Source organism: Vulpes lagopus, chromosome 6 (genome assembly GCF_018345385.1).
Source record: "Vulpes lagopus strain Blue_001 chromosome 6, ASM1834538v1, whole genome shotgun sequence".
NCBI lineage: Eukaryota > Metazoa > Chordata > Mammalia > Carnivora > Canidae > Vulpes > Vulpes lagopus.
In genome coordinates this window covers 790,481-802,225 of record NC_054829.1, presented here as the reverse complement: position 1 = coordinate 802,225, position 11,745 = coordinate 790,481, and the positions used below count along the sequence as shown (strand labels likewise).

The 11,745-nt window shown below is 70.7% G+C and overlaps 1 protein-coding gene across 2 annotated transcripts; it reads right to left on the bottom strand.

The window, feature by feature from the left end:
* Positions 1-1,573: 1,573 nt before the first annotated feature.
* NUDT14 (nudix hydrolase 14) lies at positions 1,574-8,608 on the bottom strand. Of its 2 annotated transcripts, none has more exons than XM_041757659.1 (5): positions 8,462-8,608; positions 5,337-5,380; positions 4,686-4,750; positions 4,208-4,445; positions 1,574-1,888 (listed from the first exon to the last, which is right to left on the bottom strand). In XM_041757659.1, the coding sequence occupies exons 1-5, from the start codon at positions 8,540-8,542 to the stop codon at positions 1,648-1,650; spliced, it is 669 nt and encodes a 222-aa protein (XP_041613593.1). In that variant the 5' UTR covers positions 8,543-8,608; the 3' UTR covers positions 1,574-1,647. The 2 variants fall into 2 exon arrangements, with proteins under 2 accessions (XP_041613593.1, XP_041613594.1); XM_041757660.1 differs by having other exon boundaries at positions 1,574-1,841.
* Between the last annotated feature and the right edge of the window lie 3,137 nt (positions 8,609-11,745).

Sequence of the window (11,745 nt, the reverse complement as noted above, 5' to 3'; positions counted from 1 at the left end):
GGCCCCTCTAGGCCCGTGGGCAATGCCTGCAGGCCGCCCAGGGACGGGGGAGCTCTAGGGGTGGGCACCAGGCAGGCCCAAGGGAGGGAGGCGGGGGGCTGGGTCCAGGCTGGGCAGGGGCCCTGCCCCGTGACCTGTCCTCCGGAGGCAGCGCAGCCCCGCTGGGGTGGGGCCGGGGTGCTCAGGACCCCACTGCAGCCCAGCCCCGCCCGCCCCACGGGCACACCCCACACTCGGGCCCCTCCTCAGCAGCAGTGTCCCTCACCTGGCCGGGCTCCCAAGAGGCCCCACCTGGGTCGCCGCCACATTTGCATACAGGTGGTGCTGCGTGAGTAGGCCCTTGGGCACGGCCTCCATGGCAGGCCCCGGGGCTGTCTACACTGGCTGGTCCCAGGCAGCTGAGCCCCGGCACTCCCCAGGCCAGCAGGGAGGGAGGGACCCTCCACCTCCACGCACGCTCAGAAAACACCTGCCTGCATGGGGGCAGCTGGGGCAGCGCGGGGGATTATGGGCGGGAGGTGGACCCCAGCCCAAGTGCTGTGCCCCCGCCTGACAATGGGGTCTCAGTGAGAGGCAAAGGCACGTCCTTCCTGAGCATCTTCCCACCACACCAGCCCGAGACCCAGAGCACGGTCAGGTTTGCAGCAAAGCTCCTGGTCACTCCAGTCCCCACCTGCCTGTGGCAGCAACGGCCCCTGGACGCCTTGCCCTCCCCAAGCCACCCATGACCCATCACCCACGGCATCGCCCATGGGGCTAGCCAGAGGACTTGGGAGGGCTCAGGGGAAGGGTCAGCCTGGGCCCCCATCCTACAAACGCCCCAGATGGCAGTGACTGGCACACACTCTCCACAACGGGCTCCAGCCCACCCATAATGGATGGAGGCCTTACTGGGTGTGTAGCTGAGTGGGCACCGAGCCACCTGTCACCCCCCTCCCCAGTGTTTAAAGGTCACAGAGGCAGCTCCCATAGTCTCTGACCCGCAAGACAGGCCAGCATGCAGGGCAGGGTCCTTCCGAGCTTGCAGGCCGTGGCCACACACAGGCTGGCAGGCAGAGTGAGATCTCAGCCCACACTCCCAATGGCCCGGGGGTGCTGGGGCCGCTGGGGCACTAGACCTAGATCCAGAGCAGCTGTGGCTTCGGGCTCCCGGAGAGGGGCTCTAGCCCACCCCGGAACTGGGGGCGTGTGCCCTCAAGAATGCACAGCCGGCAGGTCTGTCCCCACCTCCTCCTCCCGAGGGCTGGCTCAGCCACCACTCCCACGGCCACCCCGTGGCCCACCACGCAGTCCTCCCTGAGTGCTTGGCCTGGCTGGGCCCCCAACTCCACCTCTCCTGCCCCAAGGGGTGGCCTGGCACCATCCTGTCTCCCCCTGGGCCCCCACCTAAGGCCTGACCTTAGCTCTGCCAGCTGCCCACCGCTGTCCCGGGCCTGCCTGCAGCCAGAGGCTTCTCAGCGGAGCACACCCTCCCCCGGGGCCCATCTGGGAAAGACCCCCCCCCCCCCCCCCCCCCGTCCCTCCACCTCCCGCAGCCCACCCCGGTCACAGCTCGGAGCCAGCGGACGCAGGCTAGTGCTGCACAAGCCTTTATTGGGTCTGGAGGGCGAGTGGCCAGAACCAGCCTTGGGGTGGACCCGCTGGGTCTCACCGGGGGCCCAGGCCAGGGGCCACGCAGCTGAAGAACCATGAGATGCCAAAGATGACACCGAGGGTCTTGGGGACATCCGGATCATCCGCAAAGGCCCGGGCGCCATCCAGGGGCAGGTGCACGACCTCGATGAGCTCGCCCTCCTCAGCCAGGCCCCCACCGGGGCCGCCTCGCTGGCCGTCTGTCACCTCTGCGTAGAACATAGTCTGGCTGGAGCCAGTCAGTCCCACACCAGACCTACGGGTGGAGACGGCACGTCCTGAAGCCCCCGCGCAGGCCTCCTGGCCGCCCCTGCCCCTTCCAGCCCTCGTTCCATCCTCTCGGGGCCAGGCGGGCCGGTCGGGCAGGCCGGACTCCAGGAACAGCACCCTGCTTCCCCTGCCAGGGTCCCACCACCCTCAAGTGTGGCAGAAACCTGGCCACACGTTGGGTATCCCGCCCGTGATTCTGGTGGGGGGCACTCTGCAGGTGTAACCGAGGGCCTTGATGGGTCGCCTTAGTTCACGGAGAGAGCATCCTGGTGGGCCTGACCTAACCAGGTGAGCTCCTCAGTGAAGGTCTACACGTCAGAGACGGAGGAAGTCAGGGGGACACCGTGCTGCGGGCCTTGTAGACAAAGCAAGCTGCCCTGCAGGGGGCCACGTGGTCCAGGCCTGCACGCGGCCTCGCGGGGCTGGCTCCGGTCCCCCAGCCAGCAGCCGGCCTGGCAGCAGGGTGGGCCACACAGCCACAAGGGCCTGGGTGCTGCCACAACCGCGTGGGCTGGGAAGGGGGCCGAGCCCAGATGAGCCCGCCGCCCAGCCGTCGCCCCGTGTGCGCCCCGAGACCCTGAGCGCTGCCCCAGTCGCCAGGAGCCACAGCAGCCATGAGGTCGTTCGCGCAGGAGACAAACCGTTAGGTCTCTGCCGCGGTGTCCGTGCGCACGCACATGCAGGCTGCTGCCCCTCTGCTCGCGTGGGCCCCTCAGCCAGGGCCTCCCTTCCCAGCACAGACCCCACCCGCACCCGGGGCTCCCGGCCAGCTGGCAGCAAGGACCCACCCGGCAACCCCGTGATGACCCCCAAGACCAGCACCTATGGGACACGTTCCAGGCTGGGGACAGCACATGCTGAGGGTGTGAGGGAGTCCCCAGCTCAGTGGGTGGTGGCCAGAGGGGGCGGGTGGCCCCCCAGGAGGGGGTGGCCCCGACTGGCATCAGGGGGAGGCCACAGCGCGTAGCCGGGATGGGGGCCAGCGGAGGGGCCCGTGTGCACCCCGGAACCCGAGGGGAAGAGTCCGGCGTGAGTGTGCAGGGGACGGGGTGCCAGGCCAGCCGGAGACCCGCAGGGCGGGCGCTGCCCTCGCACACCTGCGCAGCACGCAGCGGCGGGAGCGGGAGCCCCAGCCAGCCGGGCCTCAGCCAGCTGCTTCCTGCACCCCCAGCCCCTCATCTGCCGCAGGCCCCCCTGACGGCCGGTTTCCGGCGGCGGCCGCGGCCCGTCCTTTGATGGGAGCGCCAGGCTGCGCTCTGCAGTCCCAGTTTCCGCCGGCTCGCGGGGAAGACGGGAACACGGCGGCCCCGACCCGCAGCAGGAATGTGCGCGGCCGCATCCTCCGCGGGCTCCTGGGGCTGCCCTCGGCTCCTGCGCCCCACGGCCACCCCCGCCTGCTAAGGCAAGTCCTCACGGCCGCCAGCTGCCCGGAGCCCTGGGGCCCGCCCGCTCGCCCCTCCGCCAGGCTCAGGTCACCCAGGCCCCGCACGTCCAGGGGGCCTCCCGCCCGTCACCCCGGCCCCGGGTCGGGACCCGAGGACCCCTGCACGTGGCAGGCCTGCCCCTCAGGCCGAGGTGCTGGACCCTCTGACGCCACGCTGCTTCACGTGGTGACTCCAACCCGGGTCCCCTCCTTCCCGGGCGGAGGTCAGCTGCAGCGCCCTGGCCCCCAGGCCAGGGGGACGCCCGCCGGAGCCAGAGGCCTGGGCCCAACACCCGGGCTGAGAGGCCGCGCTCCCCGCCCCCCAGCAGGCCCTGCCCCTGGAGAGGCTGCCTCGGCCAGCTCGGCGCCGTGGGGGTGTCACTGCCGGCCCCGCCTCCTGCCCCCAGATTTCACCCCCCCCAAGGACAGCCCCTGGGGAGGGCGGCGGGGGGCGCCTTCGGTTGGTGGGCACAGGCCCTGAAGTCTGGGCTCCAGGCCACGCCCCCGCAATGCTGGAGCCCCCGCCCCCCACTTCATTCCTGAGCCACCGTGTGACAGCAGATCTGTGACTCACCCCCACCCCCAGCGCCCGGTGCTTAATCCCACAGGAAGTAGAGGCATCTGTCAGCAGCAGCTGCCACCCAGAGCTGGCCCCACGCGCCTAGGGGCCGAAGGGTGGGGGCACTGGCACGCTGCACAACGGCCCCCAGGAGCCTGGGTTCCGGCCCGGATCGCGATCTGAGGTACCGTCTGTTCCACCTTCCCCCTGGCCCCCTGTTGAAAAGCAAGGAGGAACTGCCCTGCTTGCATGCCCCTGGAGACGGGGCGCTCACTGCCTCCCAGCCTGTCCCAACCCCTGGGCGGTGGCCCAACCACACTCACTTGTAGGTGGCGACCCGGCGCAGGTCGGAGGGCGCCAGGCGGTAGCCACACTCCTCCCAAGCCTCCGAGCAGGCCACTTCCTCCAGCGAGAGCCCGGGCTGGTCCACGAGGCCTGCACACAGCTCGTAGGTCACCCCCGCCGAGCCAGGCAGCGCCACTTGCAGCTCCTGGGGTCTGTCCTGGTCCACAGCTGCCAGGGACCCTGGGAAGCGCCGTTCCACCTCGCCCACGTACACAGCTGGGTGGGGGAGGGCGGCCACAGTCATGGCCACGGTCATGGCCACGGTCACAGCCACGGTCACGGCCATGGCGCATGTGCCTCCGTGTGGGCCTCTCTAGGCCAGACCATCACTGGGTTTAGAATCCCCCCCCCCCCGGCGCCCGCTCCCCACATCTGTGCCCGACCGGAGGACCACAGGGACCTGAGGGCCACCCGGTAGCCCCCCGTCCCCCCACAGCCCACTCTGGGGGTCCTCACCTGGCCGGAACTGCTTCACCAACACCAGGCTCTGCTGGGAAGAGTTGAACATGAGAATGGCCACACTGCGGGGGGTGGACAGAGCTGAGCACAGAAGCAACGCCCTGGCCTCACCCTCGCCTTGCCCTCGCCTCGCCTGGGGGGCTGGCTCCCACCCCGTTGCACCAGGCCCAGGCCCCCTCCCCCTTCTTTCCCCATCAGTCTGCGGATTCCGGTCCCCTACTCAGATGGGCAGACTGAGGCCCCGGCAGGGCCAGAGCTTGCCAGGTCACGCAGTCAGGCTAGGACTCAGGCCTACTGTATTCCGACTGGCAGAGCGGGGCGGGGGGGGACATGCTGGGCAGCTGGGCAGGCCGGGGTGGCAGCAGCTGAGGCCGGGTGACTGACAGGACGGTGCTCCTCGCGGGCCAGCTGCCCGCCAGCCACGCTCCTCGCGCCCCACTGCCATCCAGCCCCCACGCCTCGTGCTCACGGAGGGCAAGGCACCCGACGGCCTCTCCCAGGTCCAGGCGGCCTGAGCCAGAAGCCAGGGGGCGCCCGGAGACCCCGAGGGGTGCAGCGAGGCAGGGGCAGGGCTGGCGCTTCCGGGCCTGGGCCCCGTGTCCCGTGGGCATCAGTCGGGGGCTTCCTGCAGCCGGGCCGGGCTCTCACCTGTCATGTGTCTTCATGAAGTCCCAGGACTTCTGAGCGCCGTTCTGAAAGGGGCAGGGCAGCGGTCAGGGGGGCCACAGAGCCGCCCGCAGGTGTGCGAGTGCTCCGGGAAGCCGAGCGGGCCAGACAGACCCTCGGCACCAGCTCCTACCCGGGGGCCCCTCAAGGCCGGGGCCCTCCAGCAGCGGGGAGCTGCGGCGGCCGGGGCAGAAAACCAGAGCACGGGTGCGAGGCATCCCAGGCACAGCACGAGCTGCCCCCCGGCCCCCGGCACCGGCTGCCCCCTGGGAGCTGCAGAGATGTACACTGTCACCAAGTGCGGGAAGGACCGTGGGGCATGCGGGAGGGGCGGGACGGTGGCGGAGGGAGATCAGGTGCTCGGTGCTGAAAGTCCCTCGGGCCACTGCGCAGAGGCGGCAGGAGGGCAGGAGGGCAGGAGGGCAGGAGGGCAGGCCAGCCTCCTGAGAGGACACCACCCCCAGGGGCAGCTGCAGGGGGCATGTGATGTGCTGAGGGTGACTGCACAGGGCTGACCCTCCCCCAGCCCGGCTTCTGTCTCGGGCTGTCTCTCGCGCATCCTGTCGCCCTGCTGTCCTGCCACTTGCCTCATCATCCTGCTCCCCAAGCCTGTGCGCCACACCCCGAGGGGCTCCCAGGGCTCCAGGCAGCCATCAGTGGGTGAGGGCCGCAGTGCGGGCCGGGGGCAGCCGGAGCGGCGTTCACGGGGTGCCGACAGGCAGGGTGTCTGAGGGGCCCAGGATCCTGCCAGCTGGACAGGGCTGGGCAAGGCGGGCTCCCCTCCCTGGGGCTAGACGGGACGGTAGCCATTCCACCTGGTCCTGCCTCGTCCCCGAGGGGTCTCTGCCCACGCGGCTGGACCTAGGACCCCGGGGCCCTGCCCTGCGGCTGCCCACCCCCACCAGCGCGTGCTCAGCCCGTCTGCCCTCCTCAGCCACTGGGTCAGCTCTAGGGCCCCGGAGAGCGCAGCCCCACCCCGGGCCCTGCCAGGCCTTGAAACAGACACAGACCTGAGCACCAGAGGCACAGCAAGTGCACCCAGGGCTGCAGAGGAGGGAGGACTTCCTGGAGGAGGTGACACTGCTCCAGGCCCCACAAAAGTGAGGAAAGGGCATTCCAAGGAGAGGGACTTCCCAGGCAGACGCCCACACGCTGGTCCAAGGGGAGCTGGGAAAATTAGTTCGGGCTCTGCTGGAGCACAAGTGCCCTGGAGGAGTGGCAGGGGCCTTTGTTGCCAAGGGGATGGGAGGGCGGATGCCCTGCACTACGCCGCTCGCCAGTCGGGCTGCCTGGGAGGCCTCGGGAGGCACTACCCCCACGAGGCAAGCCCGGGCCTGCCTGCAATCTGGCCGCCCTGGGGCCAGCCACGCACCCAGGATGCACTCAGAGGCCTGCTCCCCCCCCAGGTCTGCCAAGGGCCTGCTGTGCCCCCTGCCTCCCTCATGAGAAGTGTCACCTTGTGCAGTCAGGGACCCTCCCAGCTCCAGATTAAAATGTCTGCCAGACCCTTAGGTCCAGCCAAGGCACCATGCATGGGATGGACCACAGAGGCCCAGTGATCCCCAACCGGCCCCTCCCACAGCACCCACAGACCAGCTAGTTGGGTCCTAGGCCTGGTTCACCTTCAGGGGGTCAGCTGCCCCCGGCCTGTGTGTCTGGCCCCCGTGTCTCTGCTGGCCAGGCGTGGCTGCAGATGCCCCTGGCTGGCAGGCATGGCCCAGCCCCACAGCCCCCCGCCCCCGAAGGGTCGCTGCCTTGGCACCCTAGCCTGTGCCCACCCCTGCCTCCCGCCTGCACCTGCTCTGCTCTGGCCACCAGCCCCCCGCCGTGGAGCCGGGCTGACCGGCTCCTGTGCTTCAGCTCGGGGAGGGGATGCAGCAGGTGCGTGCCCGGACCGCCTGCGCCTCCCACCGCCCCCCGGAGCCCTGGTCCCTTGGGGGCTGTGCAGCCACAATCAGGCATCCCCACCCCAAGTCAAGGCCAAGGAGAAGGGCGGTGACCTTCGTGTCCCCACGGCCTGACCTTCAATGGACCCCCCTGCTCCTGTCCTAGCCCAGCACTGCCAAGTGGGCCCATCCCAATGACAGGACTTCCGTGTCCCCCGGAGCCCACAGGTTGACGTGGACAGGGCAAATGAGGGGTGTGGGGGCCTCCCTTGGCTGGAGGCTGCGCAAGAGGAAGGACTGCGAAGGGGACAGGGGGACAGAGAGCTGCAAGTGGGGGGCCGGTAGGGAAGAGGAGCACCAAAGACCTGGCCCACCTGTCCAAGTGTGGAAGGCGCGGGGCACTCAGAGCAGGCAACGGGCTGGGGGCAGGGGAGCAGCCAGACAGGAGCTGCAGGACCCAAACCACGGGCGGGTTCGCCCTCGCCCAGCAAGTGTGCCCTGTGGACTTGCCACGCACACGGCGCCCAGGGAGTGCGCAGTCCTGCTCCAGCTGGTGACAGGGGGCAGGTGCCAGGGCCCCAGGAGAGCGCTGCCAGCGTGTGGGGCAGGTGGGGGACCCTGGAGGTGGCCTCGGAAGGAGAGGCTCTCCAGAGCTGCGCCAGACCCCTCTCCGGCCTCCTCACTCCACACCCCTACCTCCTGGCCCAACGGAGACCCCAGACCGCCACCTCCAGGGAGCTGCCCCCGACCCCCGGGGCGCCCCCCACGCCCCACTGCTAAAAGTGCAGGGGCCCCGCCGAGCCTCCGCGGAGGAGGTCGTCCCCAGGTGTCCCGCGCCGGGCGCCCGTCGGGTCTCCACCGGGACCGAACCCGGCCGCACACTGAGCTGGGGCGCGCCCGAGGCACAGGGGCGGGACCCGCGGGCGGGGGCGGGGCTCCGCGGCGGGGACGGGGCCCGGGGCTGAGGGCGGGGCTCCGCGGCGGGGGGCGGGGCCCGGGGCTGAGGGCGGGGCTCCGCGGGCAGGGGGCGGGGCCCGGGGCTGAGGGCGGGGCTCCGCGGGCAGGGGGCGGGGCCCGGGGCTGAGGGCGGGGCTCCGCGGGCGGGGGCGGGGCCCAGGGCTGGGGGTGGGGCTCCGCGGTGGGGGGCGGGGCTCCGCGGGCGGGGGCGGGGCCGGGGGGCTGAGGGCGGGGGGGCCGCGGACGGCGCGCGGGCGGGCTCACCTGGCGGTAGTGCAGCGTGAGCGGCCGCAGGTAGGGCGAGGCTGCGCAGCGGCCCACGGCCGCCCCCTCGATGCGCTCCATGGCAGCGCGCAGGGCAGCCGGGCCGGGCGGACGCGGGCAGAGTCGGCCCGGGCGGCAGGGCACGTGACCCGGCTCTGGGCATGCCCAGTGCGCGCGGGGCGGGGCCGGCGGGCCGGGGGCGGGGCCGGCGGGCCGGGGCGGGGCCGGCGGGCCGGGGGCGGGGCCGGGGCGGGGCTGCGGGCCGGGGGCGGGGCCTCCCGCCTCACCTGCCGGGGCCGCGCGCAGGTGCGGCCCTCCCGGTCCGCGGCCCAGTGAGCCCGGGGGCGGCTAGGCTGGGCCCAGTGTGCGGCGGGCGCGCGCGGCGTGGCTGGAGGGGAGCCCCCGGAGACGCGAGCGCCGGTGCCCGGGGCCTTGGGGCTTGGCGGGCGCGCCCTGCGATGAGGCGGGCGGGGCGGGGGCGGGCCCGGGGCCGGGAGGCGGCCCAGCTGCCCGCGAGCCGCCGGGGGAGGGAGGAGCGGGTCGGTCGGCGGCTGCGTGACGGCCCCGCGCGGGCGGGGGAGGACCGTGGGGACACCTCCGGGGAGCCTGATGGCGGGAAGACGAGCTCTGGGAGGAGGCGAGGCCTAGAGCTGGGGGCGGGGGCGGGCCGGGCCGGGCAGGGGGTTCCCGGGCCCGCCCCCGGCCCCCTCGGGAGGAGCGGCCTCTCCCAGCCCCTGGAGCTGGCCCCTTCACCTGTCCCCGCCCCAGGGTGCCCCAGCCGCAGGCCCCCCTCCCTAGCTGAGGAAAGGCCCGAGAGCCCGACTCCTTCCTTGGGTGAGGATCCGAGGGCCCCGTCCCAGTGCAGGGGCTGCCCCCAAGGCCGCTGGGACCCGAGGGGCAGGGGAGCTGAGCACTAGGGCCCGGGCGCATACCCCGGCGGGCTGGCGCGTGCCCTTGGGGCCGAGGCTCGCCAGCTGTTGCCTCTCTAGCTATTGTGCGTAATGTGACAAGGTGCCCCCAAATGTGGTGGCTTGAAGCACTCATTTGTCACCAACTCTCAGTGCCCCAAGGCCCTGGCTCGGCCGGGCCACTCTCCCTTGGGGTTTCTCTGCAGTTGTGATCGGGGGCCGCTGGGGCTGAAGTCTTCAGGAGGCCCAGGGGCCTTGCGTGCCCAGGATGGCTCCTTGCCCTGCGTCTGGCACCTGACAAGGCTGGCTGGCCATCTCACTGCGTGTGTCCTTTCCCTGCGCTTCCCCCGCGACAGCCACTCCCCCAGCACAGGGTCACTAGGCCAGGCTTCCCACGACCCCCTCAGATGTCAAGCAGCATCCTGGGTCAGAAGGAAGGTCCTGGGGCTGCCTGAGGGCGGAGGCTTCATGGAGTTCTGGAAAGCACAGTTCCAGGGGCTGCTGTCACGCCCCCAGCAAACCTAGGGTCTGTGCTTCCCCGCCTGCGCCCGCGTCCTCATGTGCTGGGGCCCAGAGGGACGCACACCAGGCCCATCCCAGAGGCAGCCAGGTGGGCCTCTCGTCCACACACATGGGGCCCAGGGGCCCTCCTTGCCTGGAATGTGGGACACATGGCAGAGCTTGCATGGCCCCAGTTCCGCAGAGGAGGAGCCACAGAGAGCCAGGAGCACCTGGGAAGAGGCAGCCTCTGTCCCCAGCATTGTGTTCCTTACAGCAGAGGGAAAAATCACATTTTTTTAAAAAGGTTTTATTTCTTCATTAGAGATGCACAGAGAGAGAGGCAGAGACACAGGCAGAGGGAGAAGCAGGCTCCATGCAGGGAGCCCGACGCTGGACTCGATCCCGGGTCTCCAGGATCACACCCTGGGCCGAAGGCGGCACTAAACCGCTGAGCCACCCAGGCTGCTCGGAATATCACATTTTCCACGCAAGCAGGGGGGGTGGTCGTGTAGACTGCGGAGGGCCCTCGGGAGACCTGCAAGGTGCTGCCCCTCTGGGAACCCGCCTGCCAGTTCCTCAAAAAAGCTAACTGTAGAGTGGTGTGACCCGCTAAGTACACTCCTAGGTGGACACCCGAGACCCGAGAGCAGGCTCAGCTGACCCTGGGACTGGTAGCCCTGCTGATGGCAGCTGGAAGGACCGGGTCTCCCCGGGGTCCAGCTATGTGATAGAACATCATCCGGCCATAAAAAGGAGCAGAATTCAGATAATTCAGATACAAGAACATTCCGTGCTGACCGTGGCCACCCAGCCCTGTCTCCCCACATTCCCCTGGGTCCAGGACATGGCTAATGCCACCTAACCTGGCACCCGTAGTCAGGATCCCGCGGTCAGGATCCCACGGTCAGGGGCAAGTCTCTCGGGCGCAGTGTGAGGACAGACATTTCTCCAAAGCGCCGACCCCACACCAGGTGGCCTGGAACTGGGGGTCCCTGGCAGGAGGGACCCAGACAAGTGCCCCGCGCAGTGCAGGAGGGGTCCCGGGCTGAGGGATGGTCTAGCCCCTCCTGGAGGGAGGCAGTCGACCCAGAGACCTGGAGGAGGGGGACGGGCCAGGACGGAAGGAACCCCAGGCCCAGGCCAGCAGGGGCCTGTCCCAAAGCCAGCTCTGGAGCCTCATCCAGAGGCATGTGGGCAGGTCCAGACTGCGGTGGGCTGACCTGGATGGGCCCCGTGTCCGTGCCCCCTGCACCGTGCACTCCAACAACCGCAAACAAGATGGCTTGAGACCCCTTAAAGTGGGCCCAGGGCGCACCGCAGCCAGGCAGGGTCCTGCGTGGGGAGGGCCCTCAGGCAGTTCCGTGCTGCAGGTGCCAGCAGGACCTGCTTCTCGGTGACAGGCAGGTGCTGGTGGGGCCCTTGGGGGGCTCCCTTCTGCGTGGAGGAGCTGGGGCAAGCTCACCAGCAGGGGCGGGATGGGGCTTCCTCGTGGCACCAGGCCGGAGGGTGCTCTCAGGCAGCCTGGGCGGATAGACAGGTGGACACCGGCTTCCTCCAGGGCTCAGCCTTTTCCCAGTGGGGGTGGTGGGCAGCCGTGGGGCCAGAGAGGTGAGGATACCGGCGGGGGGTCCTGACCTGTGAGACTCGGGGGATGGAGGGCAGTGCCAACAGGGAGGGCGGGGAGGGCGGAGGGGCGGCCCCCGGGAGCACGACGTCAGGGCTGGGCGTGGTCAGCAGGGGCTCATGCCCGGAGGCTGAGCCAGAGGCCAGCCAGGGAGGGTCCAGCTCGGGGGCCTGGCCCTGGAAGCCCAGCGGCTCCGAGCAGGGAGGGCGAGGAGCGGGTGGGGGCTCCAGGGGTGGCAGTGCTGGGCTGTA

Coding starts and splice junctions, on each gene's coding strand:
- NUDT14 (XM_041757659.1), bottom strand. CDS start 8,542: ATGGAGCGCATCGAGGGGGCGGCCGTGGGCCGCTGCGCAGCCTCGCCC. Junction 5,381..8,461: donor TCACGCTGCACTACCGCCAG/GTGAGCCCGCCC, acceptor TGCCCCTTTCAG/AACGGCGCTCAGAAGTCCTG. Junction 4,446..4,685: donor GGTGAAGCAGTTCCGGCCAG/GTGAGGACCCCC, acceptor TCCCCCACCCAG/CTGTGTACGTGGGCGAGGTG.